This window comes from Danio rerio, chromosome 4, assembly GCF_052040795.2.
Source record: "Danio rerio strain M-AB ecotype USA chromosome 4, GRCz13ab, whole genome shotgun sequence".
NCBI lineage: Eukaryota > Metazoa > Chordata > Actinopteri > Cypriniformes > Danionidae > Danio > Danio rerio.
In genome coordinates this window covers 26061038-26082112 of record NC_141024.2, presented here as the reverse complement: position 1 = coordinate 26082112, position 21075 = coordinate 26061038, and the positions used below count along the sequence as shown (strand labels likewise).

Sequence of the window (21075 nt, the reverse complement as noted above, 5' to 3'; positions counted from 1 at the left end):
GGGATTTATGGAGATTGATGTACTGATGTAGTGACTCCCCGCACGTAGGCATGCGTGGGGATGCCCACTTGAAACGTGACCTGCATATTTACTACTGCCACCCATTCCCTTTTATTATCTCTGGAGCATTATGTGTGTGTTATTAACGTCAGAAATGATAGTGGAACATCACAACAATATTAACAAATCTTGTTTTATGTAAACGCACTCCTCAAATGTTTAAACCCATCGTTTTAAATGTCTAATTCAATATTAATCAATGTTTTGTATTTGTCCGCAAGGTGGCGCATGCGAATGCGTTTAAAAGTAGATACGCCCTCTCGAGCTGCGTCACGTCATCGTGTCGCCGGTTCCGTATTTAAAGCACAGAGGATGAGAGACGGTATGTTAGAGATTACCGGGAAGCGAATAGACGAGGTGTACGAGATATAACCACCGAAAATCGTCGAACAGCTCAAAAAGAAAATCGTTAATACACAGTAGAGCAGTCTTAACTGAAAGGTTTTTGTTTTACTAAACAAAACGTGGAATTCCAAAAGCCTCTGTGACCTGCTGCGGTTATCTTGCTGATTGTTCCACATATTTAAGGAATGCCAAGGGAACTAACCCAAAACAGGATCCAAAAAATCTGGATTCCCTCTAAGGATGACAAGCCTTCAATGCCCCGCGCACGTGAGTGACTGCATATGTTTATTTATTCACTATTTCATAATAAAGAATAGCGAACAAACACAAATGCTGTCTAATATTGATGTTATAAATTTCAATTGCGTTCCTGCATGTATAATAGTTAATGTTTGAGATTATGAATATATAAAGCTATTTAAAAAATAAGAAACAACTTGAAATCTTTATAAGATGACATGGATTAATTTGTTCTATAAAGGTCTGATTTCATACATTTATAACTAAATATGGTCATTTAGAGCATTTATTTTTTCTGAAACTTTTCTTTTTTACTTGCTGTGATTTGAAAATCAGCATTCTTTCATTCATTCAGTCATTTTCGGCTTAGTCCCTTTATTAATTAGGGGTCGCCACAGCGGAATGAACCACTAACTTATCCAGCATATGTGTTACGCAGCGGATGCCTTTCCAGCTGCAACCCATCACTGAGAGTGAAAATCCGCATTTTGCTTTAATATATATGCAAAATTGTGACATTTTATAATGATGGTCACATCGGTAGCCATAGGAACGGTATTAGTAGTTCCAACATTAGGACATTCTGAAGTTGCTGGCTCACGACTCAAAAGAATTCAAGTGATTCAAAAGATTCTGTTGGCATGGAAACTCTTGCATGGCCTTTGTTAAGGCTGATGACGACACGCATTGAAGCGCGCACTGAATAGGGAGTTTGCAGAGAAATGTTTGCTTTTTCCACTCATAGTGGGTTCTGATTGGTCGAATGTTTTACCTGGGTTACACGTGAGCGTGATGCCAGCAGGCAGATGCAGAAGAATTACTCATCATATTTAATAACTGCTGCGTCAGGCATATCACTGTGACCTTCGTGATGTTCACTTAATTTACTTCAAGAAAGAAACTATATGGCTAAAAAAGAAAAACTGTGAACCAAATTATATGCAAAAATATTTAATCTAAGTAATACCATAATATTTATATATTGAATATATTAATATGTATAATAAATTATTAATTAATTAATAGTTTAGATTGTATATATTAAATTTATTTGTAATGGCTGTATTTATGTAGTATTTTTGCAGTTTAGTCAAAAAAATCTATCCAGGATAGTTTTATTTATAGAACAGAATAAAATTCATTCTGGTTATCAACACAAGACATACAATGACTGATATTCTGATACTGAAATAATAACAAGAAGATAGATAGATAGATAGATAGATGGATAGATGGATAGATAGATAGATAGATAGATAGATAGATAGATAGATAGATAGATAGATAGATAGATAGATAGACTTTTATATTTACAGAAATTTTCAAAAAGTGTTAATTTTTTATATAAATATTTTAGATTCCATTTATTAATCATAGGTAGAATAAAAATAATAAGAAAAACATTAATAAAAATGTAAGGTAAAATTAATATAATTGCTTTTTGATCACTGAAATAATGTTTAATACTGAAAATATATTTAATATGTAGATTATAAATAGGTAAATAGAACTTCCACAGATTAAATGTCATAGTTTAATATAATATTTTAATAAATATTCAGAACCAAAAAAAATATATATTAATGTCCAATATGTGAATTATGACTACTATATATAGACAGACATACAGTATGATAGATCTTTGTAAAAGGTAAAAAATATAATATAATTTAATGTAATATAATTTTTATAGTATTTTTTTTATTATGGGATGAATCATCATGCCCCAGATGTATTCCCCATCGATTCTGTCTGGTCAGTGCATGTGGATCCAGCAGAAGCCTAATAATAAGCTCACAGTCTGTCTCTGCTGACTGAGCTGAGAATGAGCTCATGTGTTTCCGCTGAGGATCTTCTTTAAGGACGTTCTTACAGATTAACCCCGACCACGCTGCTTCACAATCCCATTCCCCATTCACATGGCCGCCCTCCAGTGAACACCTGTAATTCATTCAGAAAAAAACAGCCTGAAAAAAAACAACTTGTACTTTCTCTCAGGATTTTACTGTCCTATAAACAACATGATTAATAAGAAACACAATCAAAATATACAAATCGTCTTGAATCCCCAGCCTAATGCACCAATGCAAAAATACATATATTTTAAAACGTCAGACATGAACACAAACATTTACTTTCTGCAGGATATATGTGTCTGTGAGTGTACCAGAAAGTGAGACTTATCTGTGTCTGACCCGGTTTAATGCTGGCGTGGAATGTGCACGTGCGTTTTAGCGTAGTAGATGTTTAGTTTTCAATGTGCATCTGTGCGCAAGTGACCTGATCCTTGGCTGACTGTATTAATGGCTCGCAAACTGGCTTCACGTGCTCGAATCATTAGAATGAGAGGAATTAAAGGAAAATGGCATCCATTTCCTTGAAAGCTTTTCAAATACAGGCAAATTCATGACCATGTTTTTCTAATAAATCGCGTGTGTTTGTTGTAATGTATCTTCTTTGTGTTTTTAGCACGTGGAGGCCCTCATTTGGCAAACCCTCCAACAGTGATTGTGATGGTCGGACTTCCTGCTCGGGGCAAGACTTATATGTCCAGAAAACTCACTCGCTACCTCAACTGGATTGGAATCCCCACTAAAGGTACAAAATCAAACATTGTTTATTTAAAAAAAATTATATATATATATATATATATATATATATATATATATATATATATATATATATATATATATATATATATATATATATATATATATAATAGGGGTCTATAAAAGTAAAAAAAAATTTATGAATCAATTTAGAGAATGTAATACGCTCATAGTTCAATTACAGAAAAGAAAAGAAAGTTTGGGGACTACACAAAAATACATCTGGGTTATTAATGCCATAAACCCTTCAGGTTTAAAAATGCATATTTTATATATATATATATATATATATATATATATATATATATATATATATATATATATATATATATATATACATATAATATGCATATAATATGCATTTTCACTGCCAAACATGACATAAATTAATAAATTAGTAGTCATCAAGGGGATCAAGATAAAATAAGTCTCTGATGTCAGCTCAAAATCCTCAAATAATTTTTTATAACTCTTTAAAACTGCCCATTTTAGACTTTCATTCATCCAAGTTGTGCCGGTTTGGTGACTGTCACTTTAAATTTAAATGAGATTGTGCTCCCATCCCTCGTTTCAAAAGAATTTTTTTTTTTAAATCTCCAACAAGTCATGGAGAAAATATATCTTAAATATATCTAACTTATAATTTCATACAAAATAAATTGACCTATATGAAGAAAAGTATCCAACAATGAAGAAAAATGGCCCTCATGCTATTTGTATTTTAAAGGTTGTCTTACTTTGTCACACATAGGATAATAATAATAATTTATGGTAGATTTTAGTAAAACTAATAAAGTGACCCCTTCTGTTATCTCCAACATCATAAATACAGCTTTTATAGCAACACAGTTTTTTTTTTCTTTAAAAAAATTCTGTTTTGTTTTTTTCAATTAATAAGTTGCTGAATTTAACTATTGAATATGTCTATTTCTAGTCTTTAATGTTGGCGAGTATCGTCGTGAAGCAGTGAAACACTACAGCTCCTATGATTTCTTCAAATCAGACAATGAGGATGCTGTAAAAATCAGACAGTGAGTTGTCATAATTTCCCAATTTGAACATATTTATGGACTAAACTAATTTACGGGGTTATTAATCATTTTATATTTTGTCAACAGGCAGTGTGCCCTGGCCGCTCTTAGAGATGTCAAGAATTACCTCACTGAAGAGGACGGTCAAGTGGCTGTAAGTATCTGCTGTAGATGTATAAACAGTTAAGACATGCAAGTGCGACTCCATAATAACGAATGTGTCTAATTTTTTCCACAGGTTTTTGATGCAACAAACACAACCAGAGATCGACGAGATATGATCTTGGAGTTTGGTGCAGAAAATGGCTTCAAGGTTGGTTATATTCTCTTGAAGATTACCATTGGGGATAATTAGAGTGACTAAGAGTGCTAATGTGAATGTGCTTCACAGATTTTCTTTATTGAGTCCGTGTGTGAGGACCCAAACGTTATCGCCTGTAATATCCTGGTAAGTTGTAGGACAAACAGTAACTTTATCACTAAAAATAAAGAACATATCTGATCTGCTTGATTTCACATAGTCTGCACAGGATCTAAGTGTTACTTTAAACCCTAAATAGGAAGTTAAGGTGTCATGTCCAGACTACCAAGATTGCAACAAGACAGATGCCATGGAGGACTTCAAGAAAAGAATTGAATGTTACAGAATGAACTATCAGCCTCTTGACCCTGACCAGTATGACAGGTTAGTGTTAGATTAAATTCTACAAATACACACAGTTGGCTGTATAAGCACAACATATAAGACTTTTCATTAAAATATCCACAAAACACTAGAACAGTGTTATATATTTGGCTGACTTATGTACTTACGTGGTCCTAAACATTCCAAACAGTGTTCAAATCCAAAGAAACAAAGCAAGTGACATGGACTGTTGTTCAAAATTTTGTTTTTATTATAATGATAATAATAATTAATAATAATTTCTTACATTTATAGCGCTTTTCTGGACACTCAAAGCGCTTCACACATTGGGGGCAATCTCCTCATCCACCACCAGTGTGCAGAATCCACCTGGATGACGTGGCGGCAGCCATATTGCGCCAGACCGCACACCACAAACCAGCTGGTGGAGAGGAGACAGAGTGATAGAGCCAATAATGATATGATAAAAGGGGATGATTACGAGGCCATGATGGACGAAGGCCAGTGGCCAAATTTGGCCAGGATGCTGGGGTTAAACCCCTACTCTTTTTGAAAGGACATTCTGTGCTTTTTTTACCGACCACGAGAGTAAGGACCTCAGTTTAACGTCTCATCCCAAAGACGTTGCTCACTGAGCAGTATAGAGTCCCCTTCCCTATACTGGGGCGTTAAGACCTTAACAGACTGCAGGTTGATGACCTGCTGGTGTCACTAAGAACTGATAATAAGCCTTGAATAATTTAGCTCATTCATGAACAGGATTTCTTCAGGAGTCTCGCAGGATATAATAAAGATGACAACTCCCATGATTCCACACTCAGTCATGGTGTCATTAAAATATGCCTTTGTTTGTTGTGAATAGTGAAGAAAATGGCATACTGTGCCTTTAAATTAGCAACTTTTGGCATCTCAGAAACATGCATGTTACATGTTAAAAGTTTGTTTACAGATTAGGATTGCCCACTACTGGCCTGACACTTTTAATAATTTTTAAAGAAGTATGTGTTTCGCACATCTTGTACACTAAATGTTTTCAGTGGTTTTCCATTTTATTGCATCATCGTCCTGGCACAGGATCAACCACTTCTTCTTGCTTGTCCCAACAGAAGCTTGTCCTTCATCAAAGTGATTGATGTCGGTCGCAGATTCCTGGTCAACCGCATTCAAGACCACATCCAGAGTCGCATCGTGTACTATTTGATGAATATCCACGTGCAGCCGCGCTCCATTTATTTATGCCGCCATGGCGAAAGCCAGCACAACCTCCAGGGTAGACTGGGAGGAGATTCTGGTCTGTCTACACGAGGACGAAAGGTACTGCTATGCTCTTAAATCTCAGCTTGTGCAATTACTTTTTAATAATAGTCCTGGTTTCGTTTATTTAAAATGACACATAACCTTGTAAGTCGTCATAGGCAGGCGTGTTTAGACCAAGAAGCTCAGTTTGATGCCAGGGACAGTGTTTGTAAAGTTTGAAACAGAGTGTACTGGCCAGGAGCATTAAATTATACAACTATGTTTCCCTGTAGTTCGCAGGTGCTCTTGCTAAGTTTGTGGAGGAGCAGAATTTGAAGGATTTGAAGGTTTGGACCAGCCAGCTGAAGCGTAGTATCCAAACAGCAGAGGCTCTCAATGTGCCGTACGAACAGTGGAAAGCCCTCAATGAGATTGATGCCGTAAGTTATCCTGCATTCATCTCTGGATTGTTTTTCTGTTATGGTGCTCTGTTAAAAAAATGTGTCAATTGTGTTACAGGGTGTGTGTGAGGAGATGACCTATGAAGAAGTCAGGGAGAGGTTTCCCGAGGAGTTTTCTCTCAGAGATCAGGACAAATACTACTACCGCTACCCTTCCGGAGAGGTACAAACAGAACAAACATCCACATTTAAGTATGATAAAAAGAAGAAGGTGTCTTTAATGAAAAGTTTGTTGTTTTTCAGTCATATCAGGATTTGGTTCAGCGTGTGGAGCCGGTGATTATGGAAATGGAGCGACAGGAGAATGTTCTGGTCATCTGTCACCAGGCGGTGATTCGATGCCTACTCGCCTATTTCCTTGACAAAAGTGCAGGTGAGATTCTTCATCCAGTTGTTCATGCAGAAATAGTCATGTTAGGCTTTACTACACAATTTCAAACTCAGGAAGAGAAGCTTGACAAACATTCATATAAACATTAATGAGCTAGCTGTTGAAGTCCATTTGTTTGACCTATAAACTTAAAAATACTATAATTTGAATAGCGAATTGAAAAAATGTTGCATTAAAGGGCTTGATTTTACGAATGCTACTGTATGAGAGGCCATTTAGGAATCGTTTTAGAAGTGTGCGCACATGCTTATAGACTATAGGTCTCGAATTCGATTCCTGAAGGGCCGCAGCTCTGCACAGTTTTGCTCCAACCCCGATTAAATACAGCTAATCAAAATAATCGAGGTGTTTAAAAGAGTCATGAACACCTTGATTAGTTGGATCAGCTGAGTTTGATCAGGGTTGGAGCAAAACTATGCAGAGCTGCAGCCCTCCAGGAATCGAGATCACCATTTTTTCAGTTTACACACAGACAATAATGATATCGTTTTTAAAGAAATTCACACTTTGAAAAGTTTTTAGGCCGCCCAAATGCTGCCATTGTGTTAAAGATGAGCCAAAACGCATAGATTTTAAGTAAAAAAAAACTCTTTAAGTTCAGAATTTAGAATCATGTAAATAGTTTTTTTGGTGAACTATCCATTTAAATTCCCTCCTTCATTTGTATCACTCCACTTTTCCATCCTCATTTAGCAGTGCAGCCTTACTGACATTTAATTTCCTGTTGCCAGATGAGATGCCATATCTGAAGTGTCCTCTCCACACCGTACTCAAGCTGACCCCAGTGGCTTACGGTACACTATTTTTACTTCTCAATATCTGACATACGTAATGTGAAGGTATAATCCAGACTAATTGTTTTAATATTTTGTATTTCAAAAGGATGCAAAGTGGAATCTATCTCTCTGAATGTGGAGGCAGTGAACACACACAGAGAAAGACCAGAGGTAAGCACACACTCATAGTCACATATACTGTAGTTTTCCCATTTTCTGGACATATTAGGTGTGTTAAGATTTGTTTTATGCTGGGTCCAAACAAAAAATTGTCATTTAGAGCATTTTTTTAAATCAGAAAATGACAACCGAAATTGCAATTGCAAATGTTTTTCTTTGTTGTAATTGGAAAATCAGGGTTATTCCACCAAATATTGATTCCTTAACTCTTCGGAACATAGTGTTATTTATAATGTGAAACACAAAACCAGTCATGAGGGTCAATTTTTGGAAATTAAGATTAATACATCACTTGAAAGCTGAAAAATGTACATTTCAATTCATGCATGGTTCAATGTACGGGAATAATATTTGGCTTAGATCTGAAAATTTGGAATCTGTTATAAATAAATATTAACTTATAAATAAATATTATAAGTTGTCTAAATAAAGCTCTTAGCAATACTCACTAGTAATTTAAAAAATGGGTTATGATTAATTTATGGTTAGAAAATAGACAAAATGTCTTCATGGAACAAGATCTTCACTTAATTATCTATTTAGATTTTTGTCATAAAAAATATCTTTAATTTTGACTCTTTCAGGGTATTTTTGTCTATTCCCTCCAAAATACCCATGCAACATAAGACATATTGCAATCTATTTTTGTCATCCATGGTCACAAATGTAATACAATCTTTGACAACATGGCTTTGTTTTGTTATTTTATGAAATTAAAAATCTCTAAATGACATTTTTATTTAAAATTAGGAAGACATGTCATCTGTAATTTAACAGAACACGATTAAAAGGATAGTTTACACACAGACAAAAAGAAAACTCAGCCTTAAGCATTGAATAAAAATGGAGAGCCCACTTGATAATTCTACATTTGTCTGGATTTTTGTTTTACATTTTTAGTCGTGAATAAAATTTAAGGAAATTGTTTACACAAAACTGACAATTCCATCATCATTTAGTTGGTCCAACCCTTTATGAGTTTCTTTGTTATGTTGAACACAAAAAAAGACACTTTGAAGAATGCTGAAAACCTGTAACTAATGACTTCCAAACAGAAGGAACGTGAAACCACTTTGAAATAACTAAATTACAGAATTCTCAGCTTTAGGTGAACCCATGCATTTAAGTTTTACTCACAGCTATAATAACTATATAAAACCAGACAAACATAAATTTCTCAAATGGCCTCTTAATTTCCCCCAAAGCTATAAATACACACAATAGCTATTCAGATTGCGATCTTTCTTCTAAATCATCTAAATCTCTTCCTCCAGGAGGTGAAGCGAGGCCCAAGCACTCTGATCAGGAGAAACAGCGTGACTCCTCTCACCAGCCATGAACCCTTTAAGAAGCCTCGTATCGATGGCCTGGACGAGCCAATCATCAGAGAAGTGATGCCGGCTCAACTAGCTCTCTGCTCAGCCTCACACACCACACTGGCTCTGTCCACACAGGTGAGAAATAAACACCCGTCCTGTGCCTGAACTTCACTCTCATAACCTTCCAGTCACAAACTAATCATTTCATGCTTTCCTTTTTTGACATTCTCTTCCTGTTTCTCTCTGTTTCCCTGAACCTGTCCTTCCTCATTCACGTTTATGTGCTACAGAACTGGCTTAGCGAAGCTTGTCTGTAAGTATTTCCTCCTCCTGTTTCTTTCTTGTCATCTTCAGATCAAATTTCCCTTATCAAACCCGACCAGCTTGAGCATCACATAATTTACCCGGCATCCTTAAAGAAACAGTTCACCCACAAAATTCAAATGTAGTCTTTATTATGTTGAAGACTAAATTTTTTTATTTACATAGTTCAAGTAGTTCAACATTCTTCTAAATTCCTTATTCTCTGTACAACAGGGTGAGTAAATAACAAAATTAAAAACGTTTTGGGTAAGCTCTCCCTTTAAATTGACCATACAATAAATCATACATAGGCTTATTGTTATTATTTAAAAGGATAGTTCATCCAAAAGTGGAAATTTTGTTATTATTTACTCAACATTTACTCGTGTCAAAACTGATTTACTTTAGATTTTTGGAAGAATGCTTAAAAGAATGCTTGTGTATCTGTCAATTGATGATTCATTTAAACTAAGTGTGACAACCATAATATTACCTGACCCGTGCTGTATTTTGTAACTTGATCTTTGATGTCAAAGATTCACCAATCATAACCATACTTATTTGCATATCAAAGTCTTAAAGCTACAGTAGCAGTCTTGTTTGTTTAAAAGTAAGGATGAAAAATGTCACTGTGAAAAAAAAATTACAACTCCTTTCACAGATAAATTTGCAGTACTGGCCTTTTAAAGGTGGCACTAATGACAAAATACTATAGTTACAGTACACTTTGTCTTTAAATAGATTTTCATTATCTACTTTCTCATTTGTTCTACCCTTTTCTTTCTCTTCCTCATCTTTTGCATGCTTAAAGACGCTCTTTTTTACATTACCTACAAGTGGTGTCAGTCCTGCTCTTTCAGAGGTAAAGCTCACTGAAGCTTATGTTGTAGATTAGCTAAATAGAATACCATATTATCAATTATGAATGTTTTAAGGTTTTGATGGACTTTGCGTGACATATTTGAAGAGGATTGCTAAGTATCTGTGTAGGGGATGGGGGTGTGACGTCACCGCTGTAGCGTCGCGGTGGCTTAGGAAATTAAATTGCCATACTTTGAGGCCACTGTGCAATACCCCCTATAAAAAAACATGGTTTTACTACAAATGAATTAGAAAAATTTGTAGATTAGCCAAATATTAGTACAGCAAATTAAATTGTGTCAGGTTTTCTTAGTTTAAATCAAAAAAACATGATGCGTAAACAGTCATGCAATTTTTTTCATGCAATTTCAGAGTAAAAATGCAGTTATACAAATGATAATCAGTTTACCAAAAACACTGTTGGGTTAGTTACTTCAAAATAGTAAATACTTACTTAATTTAATTACTTTGTCTGAAAAGTTAGTTAATCTATATATTTGACTCCAAGTCCAGACTAAAAGTCCACATAAACCACATAAATATCAATAAAACTTTTAATTTTTTAAAATTGGAGTGCATTTTTAGGACCTTTTATTTATATATTTTGTAATTAACACTTAAATTTGAAATGTAATTAATGATGAATCTTCTTTAGTAGAAAAAAAAGTTTTTGTCAGTTTCAATTATTAGCCCAAATTAACCAAAAATATGAAATAAACTCACACGGAATGCTAAATATCTACATATTTTGCATTCCTTTAGTGTTTGTCAGGTTTCATATCTTCCATTTGTTGTTGAAATTCTCAGTATTTTGTGAAAGCAGCTTTCATGTGGACTTGCCAAAAGCAACAGTTTTTGTTATGCTAAATGCTGTTATGCTATTAGCTACCAGCTAAGTGTTTGAGTAGTCATTCAGTTCAGTGAATAACCAATCGCTTGACCTTCTTTCTTCTGCAGAACCTGAAGAAATGCTGTATAGAGTGCCATGAAGCCCCTCAGCTTTGCCTGTGAGATTATTCGGCTGTAAAGCTTTACTCGACGTGGAAGAGTTTCCTGTCAAGCTGCTTCCTCTCCTTTTCCCACATAAAAAAAGAAATGGACCCTTGGGTTTTTCCTATTTGTAAGGAATGCACATACTATGTGGTTTGTACTAGTAAGGAGTTTTTGGATATAAAGTGTATCCAGAGCACAGTGACAGGGATTACCAATTTATAACCCCCCACCTCCCCTGACATTTTTGGACACTATTCCCTGTTTATATAACAGGATACCACTTGTTAATATTTGAATTCTGGTCTCATCCAGATGTGTAACACTGATGGTAAGAATAAGCCCTGTGATTTCGAGAAGACGACGCTAAAAAACAGACCAAAGATCACCCACGGATGTTAGTGGGCTGATTTGTGTCCATTCTGCACTCGCTATCATATGCTGCAAACTAAATTGCACATTCTAATTGCACATTTAGATCATTTGCATTTGTTTGTCTTCATTTTTTTGAAGGGCAATAACGAATATTACAAATTTCGTTCTTTTTAATGCTGCTGGCTGTTTTCAAGGCTGTTTAAAAGTTCTCATGTCGTCTGCTGCAGTTTCACGTGATTTGTGTTATGATATGGATTGTGAGTGTGTGTTTTTATGTGTGTAATTTGTGTGCTTCGGAGACCTGATGACAAGGTCAATGCGTAAGGTTATGAAAACAGGGTGTTTTATCGAGTGTTTGGATGGGACGAAGTGAAACAGTGTTAATATTTGTTGTTTATATCTAATGTGTTTTATGGCGTGATAAATATCAGATACAATTTTTTTATACTGTTCATTTATTAATTCCCTAGAGTGCCTAGTGCTTGAGCTATCAGGCCAGAGCTGCTTTTTGTATTGTAATATGAGAATTCTATACAGTATATATATAAAATTTATATATATATATATATAAAAATGTAACATTTGAAGTAGCTTTAGCTTTATCATTTCAATTTCTTGTCACAGCCACAAGAATTTAAACTAGCATTTGATATATGTATGTACAGATTTATCCTCTTAACCAAATGTTTACAATTTAAATATATAGTAGATTTTTGTAGAAAGGGAGTGAAATTTGAAGAACCGGCTTTAACTGTAAATGGATGTTTCTGAGAAGACGTCTAGTTGTTGCTTTGTAATATAAAACAATTAAGTTCATCACACGACTAGGTGCAATCTTGTATATTGGCTCTTAACTGTAATTCATGTTTGCTTCTGATACTTGAACCTTATTTTGTAATATCTTTCCTTTTTTTGTTAAAATAATATTTATTTATTTGTACTAGTCTGTGTTTCATGCACTTTGTTCATAACTGAGATTCTAGAGCATATCAGCAAATACAATTGTTTCTTTCTGAAGAAAGTGAATTATCTATATGCGATTACAGAATCAATAAAGAGTCTAAAAGAGAATGTGTGGGTTTTTGTTTTTGTAAAAAAAAAAATAAATAAATAATAATAATAAAAAATTTGTTTCTTTTCCATTTTTCCCTTTGAGTGTAAAGTTACATTAAGCCAGAGATGTCCAAACTCTGTCCTGGAGGGCTGATGTCCTGCATAGTTTAGCTCCAACTTTCTTCAACACACCTTCCTGGAAGTTCTAGTACAGGGGTGGTCAACCCTGTTCCTGGAGAGCCACCTTCCTGCAGATTTCAGTTGCAACCCATATCAAACACATCTGCCTGTAATTATCACGTGGTGTCCAGGTCCTAATTAATTGGTTCAGGTGTGTTTGATATGGGTAGCAACTGAAATCTTCAGGAAGGTGGCTCTCCAGGAACAGGGTTGGCCACCCCTGTTTTAGTATACCTAGAAAGAGCTTGATTAGCTTGTTCAGGTGTGTTTAATTGGGGTTGGAACTAAAATATGCAGGACACTGGCCCTCCTGGACAGAGTTTGGACAACCCTGCATTAAGCTAAACGGGCGAGAACACTTTTAGCTTAGCATAAATCCTGGAGTTTGATTAGATCATTAGCATCTTACTCGAACTTGACCAGAGTTTAGATAACTTTACTATTTAAACCTTGAATCATCTGCAGTGTGCTCTACGAGTGACAGAAAATGAAAAGTATTTTCTAGGCCAGTGTTTCTCAACCATGTTCCAGGAGGGCCACCAGCTCTGCACATTTTTCATGTTTCCTTAACCAAACACATCTGATTCAGACGATCTCATTAGCAGAGACTGAAAGACCTACAATGGGTGTGACAGACAATGGAGACATCCAAAACATGCAGTATTGGTGGTCTTCCAGGAACGTGGTTGAGAAACACTGTTCAAGAAACTTTCCTGCTGTAGCTTCAAAAGGTACAATGGTATTACGCAGCCCTGTTAAGTAGTTACCTAGCTGGTGACTATTTTTAGGGGATGGTTATTATCATTGCTCTTGCTGCATCCTTGGTACAGCAGCAAAGTTCCTTCATTATCATACAAAAATGAGTATAGACCATTTCAATGTTGGGATGTCATTGGCTCATGAACATTTCCTGCCTTTTATCAAACTAGGCCTTTCATAAGTGTAACAAGAGGCAATTCAATCATAATGTATTGTTAAAACATTAATCATAAAGATTATTTATCAACGTGGCTCTTTTTGGATTCATTGTTTTTGTTTACATCGCTTTAAATGGTCTTCCTATCCATATTGGCCTAGAAAATAGCAACATTTCATTTTCTCTCCGTCTTAATAAACTATTTAAGTGTCATGCTTTAATTAGGAAATTATATTCATATTAATATATTATATTTATTATTATATTTATTATGTGGGTGTGAATGTGAGTGAATGTTTCCCAGAGATGGGTTGCAGCTGGAAGGGCATCCGCTGCGTAAAAAAAAAAACTTGCTGGATAAGTTGGCGGTTACGCTGTGGTGACCCCGGATTAATAAAGCGACTAAGCTGATAAGAAAATGTATGAATGAATGAATGAATGAATGAATGAATGAACGAATGAATGAATATTATATTTATTATAAATATAATATATTTTTTGTAAATTATAAATATCATATCCCTCACCTCAATCAGCACGCCGATCGGGGCCAGCTGAGACTCGTTGGGAAAGGGAAATATAAGGCACGACGCCAGGAGGAAAGGAGAGCATGTTTTACTGAAGGCTCGCGGCAGTCCCCTCTCCAGCTATCCACGATCGGTACTCCACTTCCCCAAATCAGACCTGTGCAAACTGGGACTTGGGCTGCCACGGACACCTCGCCCTGCACTGTAAATAAACATTTCTCTGTGTATCTGTGTGATCTCCCACCTGCGACAATATAAAAATAATAAATAAATAAATAATCCAGGGGTAACTAAACTTAATCTTGGAGGGCCGGTGTCCTGCAGATTTTTCAACTTTCCTCAGCACACCTGTAGTTATGTCTCATTCTAAAATAAACCCTAGCAAGAGCTTGATTAGCTAGCGCAGGTGTGTCTGATTGGCATTGGAAGTAAACTTCACAGGACACCAACCGCGAAGGAGTTTGGGCGCCACTGGTCAAAATATGATTTACGCTAAGCTAATTGCTATCACCAGATCCAGAGATCAGCTGAATGGATACAAAAAATGGTAAAACCCAATCTATTTAACTTTAGGGGAGTTGTAAATTGAGAATGTTCCTTTAAATGGTCAAATAAAGAGCAGCAGCAGCAACATATTTTCCGAATTCCCTGCAGCGTTTGGTCAGTTTGTTGTTTTTATCTAGTTACACAGCAGTGTGATTCTCTAAAACCACATCCGCCTCATTTCTAATAAGCATTGTCTGTGTTTTTATGGCCCACTTGCTTTGCTTACTTTGTGGAACAGCAGTGTATTGCCTTACTGGAAACTTGTATAACCAGTCAGCCATTCATTTAACATTCAAATTATTGCGAGAAGATGCCATTTGCATGTCACCTCAGTCACACGGAGTCTGTCACATGTCAACTGTTTGGGTCAACAGGAGGACAATATTAGATGAAGTTCATGGGATTGTTTAATAACCAGTGCAATAAATACAAATTCTGGTTTCAGGACCTGCACACACTTAAGTTTATTTTGTAATAATTACAATACAATGTGATAGCTTTGCACAGACATAATTTGTTTTAGTTTACCTTATGCATGTTTTTTTACACTATAAAATAATTGTACTTTAATAATGACTTTAATAATTGTACTTTAATTGTACTTTAAAAAATAGTAAACCTATTGCAACTTGAAACTATTAAGTGGATTTAACTTATTTTTGTAATATTTATGCATATAGTTTGAGTAAACCAGTTGCCTTACATTTATTAAGTGAACTAATATTTTTTTACAGCGTAGAACATTCCTTCATTTAAATAAACTGTTTTGAAACAATAATAAAATAACTTTGCATAAACATAATTATTAGTTTGATCTTAATTTGAAAATATTTGCATTAATGTATTTGTCTGTTTTGATTATTAAAATAATTTTGCATAATATTTATTTATTTATAAATACATTCAGCATTTTCAATATGAATATTTATGTTTAGGTTTATTACTTTTTGTTTGTTTGTGCCAGTTTACATTTAAAAAGATTAAATTTCTGAGTTGAAAAAAAAAAAAACATGCTCCTTGTTTCAAAACTGGAAAGTTTTGTTTTTATATTTTGTTTTAGTTTACAGTCCATTTAAAGACATAAAATAACTGCAAACACACTATATTAAATTTGCAGCACCTTCATAAATAAAGCATACATTACATTAAAGTAATTAATGCACTCAGTTTTATTTTTATCACTTAAAAATTATATTACTTAAAATTTTATACTTTGTTTTTATAGCTATTTTCCTTACGTTAGCGTATAGCTTTGTATACTAACTTCGCTCTCTGCTGGTTCTGAATATTATGTCTAAAATTTGTAAATATAAACCTTTTATATGGAGAAACTTCCCACATTTAAAAATTACAATAACAAATTGAAATGTGATTGAAACATTCTCTTATTTGAGTAAAAGTCAGTAATAATTCTGTTCAATTCATGCTTATTTCTATTCATTCATTCATTCATTTTCTTGTCGGCTTAGTCCCTTTATTAATTCGGGGTCACCAAAGCGGAATGAACGCCAACTTATACAGCAAGTTTTTACGCAGCGGATGCCCTTTTAGCTGCAACCCATATCTGGGAAACATCCACACACACTCTCATACACTACAGACAATTTAGCCTACCCAATTCACCTGTACCGCATGTCTTTGGACTGTGGGGAAAACCGGAGCACCCGGGGTAACCCACACGAAAGCAGGGAGAACATGCAAACTCCACATAGAAACGGGGAATTCAGACACTGGCCATTAAAATGTCATTAAAATTCCTATTATACAGTATTTACCACCATTATTGTCTGTGGCACTAATATTGGACATCATACTTTAAAAAAATTACCTGCAATCAAACAAAAATCTTTAAAGGGTAATCCTGAAATAACACCCTAAATTTACCTAATTATGCCTCTTGCATTAAAACGAGCATGTGGTAAATGACAGTGCGGTTCAAAAGTGTGTGTGACTGTTGTCAGGGAGCTCTAATGGTTATTTATAGCTCAGTGTTTTGTCTGAGCTCTAGGCTAAAGAGATGGAGAACACACATCAGCTTTGCAAATCAGATCACTGTTCAGTCAGTCAGGTCATCAATGTGACAGATTATAACAGGAGATGAACTCTATGCCTCCAGTTATTCATGTGCAGATGGATACTGTACTGCACGGTATGGAAAGCTCACATGACTGTTTCCTTTGTTTTGGAAATGTCAATAACATCTGCGACTCGTGATTGTGGAAGGCAGCACATATTCTTGCTCGCTCACAATATTTCAGCTTAGTCTCTGATTTATCAGGGTCACCACAGCGGAATGAACTACCAATTACTCTGGTATATGTTTTGTGTGGCGGATATGCCCTTTCAACCACAGTAAGCACATATCTTAAAATAAAAACAGCTTGTTATTAGACTTGCAAAATGGAGAAAATATAAACTGAAAATAATTATAATATTAACAACAATAATAATAACAACAACAATATAATAACAATAATAATAATAATAATATTGAAAAATTCCTTTTTGTTACCTTTATTGCCAAACAGGATGTTGAAAGGTTAATCCTTATATAGCCATTGGTTTAAGTGATGTGAATGGATCATAATGTGCTAGCATGCTAATGCTAGTCAGTTGCGGGTGGAATTAAGGTTGCAGATTTACATTGCAGTAAACATTTTTAATGCCTAAATCATTTAACTATATGATTGTAAACAGTATTTATTGTTTAATGTATAATAGAACATGCCTGACAAAGTGTAGTAGACCAAAAGGTTAGAGTCATACCCTAAAATAGAAGAACTTTACACTTTTCTGTAGGCTAAAAACCCTTTAATGCTGAAATAGTTCTTTGCGTAAGAGATTCTAGGAACTGAAGAGATTCTGTTAGATTACTCTTCAGAAGAGATTCTGTTAGAGATTCTGTTATTCTGTTCTATTTCCCGCCTTTTTGTTTTTCAAATCTGTAACAGTCACAGCACTTCATTACTATCTTTTTTGGAGTAAATCCTTCTCAAAAATGTTTTTAAAAGTTTCTTAACTCACATTAACAGTTCTATTTAGAACTATAACACCCTCAAGAACCATTTAATCCTGAAATGGTTCTTTGGAGTTTAGGATTCTTTATTTCCCACCTTTTTATTTTTCATATTTATAACTGACAATCATGATCTACAGAAACTGTAAACACTCTCTCTAATATAATACTTTTAAATTATAACTAAGCTATTTTGTTGTTTGTTTGTTTTTAGTTAATCAGAACATTCGGACATCTTTGTTCAGCTGAAGATACCTCTGGGTAAGTGGCAGAGAATCAAAGCCTATAAGATATATAAAGCAGACAGAATAATAAACAATATTAGTAAATAATATATACAAATGATAATAGTCAAATAATAAAATAAATACAACATTCTATATTAAGAAAAATTACTTATTTGAACGTTATAAGGTCCTAAATGGCACTTTAAAAGCTTGGATATTTTTTAGAACGATATGGAAAAGTTTTGTTTATGACCAAAAAGGTTCTTCTATTGTTATAAGCTGAAAATTTTTAAAACAAGAATGTACTAATCATTTATTTTTTCCTGGTTTTATTCCCATTTTGATTTTGAATTATTTTTCTTTCTCATAAACTTTTTAATAAAAATTATTGAAAGCAAAAATTTTGTTATAATCTTAATCCATATGGATGAAGATTTATTTATTTTTTGCTCATCTTTGTACTTTTTCTGACTGTGGTTGGAGGAAGTTAGATCAGAGTCATAATAATAATAGTAAAACCACATGACTTCCTGTGGGCAGAACTGACATAGATGTGCAGTGGGCGAGAAACTTCAGTAGCTCTCATAAAACAAAGACGACAGTAATTACTTTGGAAACTTGTTCTTGTCTATTCAGTGCTTCATTAACATGCTCAGAGAGACGTTTTAAAGTTGGACTGACAGTATGAAGCTTCTGTGAGGTGACTGTTTTAGATGTTTTAGTCTCTGGAAAAACCTTTATAACATGTAAGATCTATTAGGCTAGTGGTAGAATTAGATGAAAACGTAGTTATGAACTGCCAACTTTATTTAGAGTCATCTATTTTAAAAGGTCACTGTTGAAAACAAGAGCAATAGTTTTACTGGTTATGATAGAAATTGCATTGTTTTAAATGTAAATTACTAATGAGTTTTAGCTGGCTATAGCAAGTTAAATCCAATAAATAATTGATTATTTCCCAGAATACATTAGAAACTGGTTAAAAATGAATGGTTTGTAGTATTTTAATGGTATTCTTTTGTCATTAGAGCTTGAGTTTCTATTGCTTTTTGATATTAGGGTTGTTTCCTAGTGATGGATTGCCGCTGTAAGGGCATCCTCTGCGTAAAACATATGCTGAATAAGTTGGCAGTTCATTCCGCTGTGGCAACCCCAGATTAATAAAGGGACTAAGCTGAAAATAAAATAAATGAATGAATTAATATTAGGGTTGTTGTTTTTTTTTTCCTCTATTTCGTTTTTCAAAACCCCTCAATACTGATTTTCTGGAATTCAACCATCAAATAGACTGTTAAAATATGAATATTTATTATGACATTAACCATACTTGTCAAAGCACTTAATTACTGATTTTTTTTAGCTCAACCATCAACCTTTGCTCAAAAACATGGCCGTTGTATTGCTTCATTTGCTAAATTAGTTAATGTGAATATTTTCTAAAACAATCTGTGGACGAGCTCTGCTCTTAATGTCTTTTTAAATGACAGTTAAATTCAAATGAATCAAGTTTTCATATTTCATTTTCCAAAACTTAGCAAACGCCCTGAACATTCTCGTAGCCTAATAGCATAACATCATGTTATAAACAAATCAGATCATATTAGCAATTTCCATAGCAGCTTGACAACAATAAAACGTTGTGGAAAATTGTAGCTTTGAATTGAATTAGCTAACATGAATGAACGGTTAACTGGTGACTTATACTTTAGCATGCAGTTATCATAGCTTCACACACGTGTCACAGCCATTAGCATTCATCTCCAAGCTCGTACAAAACTTCTCCTGTCTGGGGCTGCTAAAATGAGTTTATAGCTGTTCTCCAGGCTGATTTGACATGATCCTGCTAAGCTCCAGCTCTTTAAATAGAGCTGTAATTCTTTAGCGATTAGTTCAGTGCCGTGACTTAGCATGGGTAGCAACTAACACGTAACCTGGATCAGTTTTTTTCATTTGATTAGTCATGTAAATCAATTAGCAGCAATCAAGTCATTTGTGGATTAAAGAAAACCATGTGCTAAAGTGAGTTTTGCCTTAGAAATGCTAATATAATAATGTATTTTAATCGTGTTGATGTCTACTGTGCGTTTGGGACAGGGGTTTGCGTAAAAGCCTGAGTCAGATCTTTTGTTAGATCTCGTAAGGACAGGAAGACCCGTTTTTAATCCGGTCAGCCAGAGGTTTACCTGCGTCACCAGGCCTAAAATGACAACAAAGCTACGTGGTCTGAAGAAGAAGCGACCTGTGTGCAATTTTATCAAAGATTATAGACTTAATTGCACATTGAACCCCACATAAAACTTTATCTGTGCTGCAGAGTCTGTTTATTACCTATCTGCAGATTAATATGATTTTTTGCTTTATGATAGAATTTAATAACATTTTAAAATGGCAAAATAAGTAACATTTTAACAACATTTTGATTTACAGATTTTTCAAAATTATATTTTTATTTAGTTAGTTTTAATTTGTTTACAGTTTTACTTTAAAATTATTTCAAATGTTTAGTTATATTATGTGTTTTTGCCCTTTAAAAAAATATTATGAACTTTTTTATGAACTTTAACTTATTCCTATTAGTTTGTTTATTCCTTGACATTTAATTAGTATTAGTAAGATTTAATTAGTAATCTAGTATTCAATATTTAATCTAATTTAATTTTAAAACAACAACAGCAATACTGTTTCAAATAAAACAGTCATGACTACAAAAAATTCTCTTTCAATATAAATAAATAAAATAAATAAATAAATGAATTAAAAAATAAAAATAAATAAATAAATAAATAA

At 34.2% G+C, this 21075-nt stretch overlaps 2 protein-coding genes across 8 annotated transcripts in view; both read left to right on the top strand.

Moving 5' to 3' along the window:
- Nucleotides 1-384: 384 nt before the first annotated feature.
- Nucleotides 385-12894, top strand: pfkfb3 (6-phosphofructo-2-kinase/fructose-2,6-biphosphatase 3). 4 transcript variants are annotated; one of them, NM_213397.1, is given in 17 exon segments: nucleotides 400-672; nucleotides 3115-3243; nucleotides 4189-4285; nucleotides 4373-4439; nucleotides 4524-4598; nucleotides 4677-4733; nucleotides 4846-4970; nucleotides 6038-6245; nucleotides 6461-6607; nucleotides 6687-6791; nucleotides 6872-7001; nucleotides 7751-7813; nucleotides 7902-7966; nucleotides 9250-9429; nucleotides 9585-9607; nucleotides 10409-10459; nucleotides 11416-12889. In NM_213397.1, coding segments are annotated over 17 exon segments (1611 nt in total). In that variant the 5' UTR covers nucleotides 400-590; the 3' UTR covers nucleotides 11423-12889.
- Nucleotides 12895-14578: 1684 nt separating this feature from the next.
- Nucleotides 14579-21075, top strand: part of tmem110l (transmembrane protein 110, like) — a 211658-nt gene continuing 205161 nt past the window's right edge. For 2 of the 4 annotated variants that reach the window (XM_087246218.2, XM_087246221.2), the window contains exons 1-2: nucleotides 14579-14703; nucleotides 18276-18322. The gene's annotated coding sequence lies outside the window, so the exon portion shown is untranslated. Of the gene's footprint in view, nucleotides 15047-18275; nucleotides 18323-21075 lie in introns of all 4 variants that reach the window. The other 2 variants (XM_087246220.2, XM_087246217.2) reach the window with 2 other exon arrangements.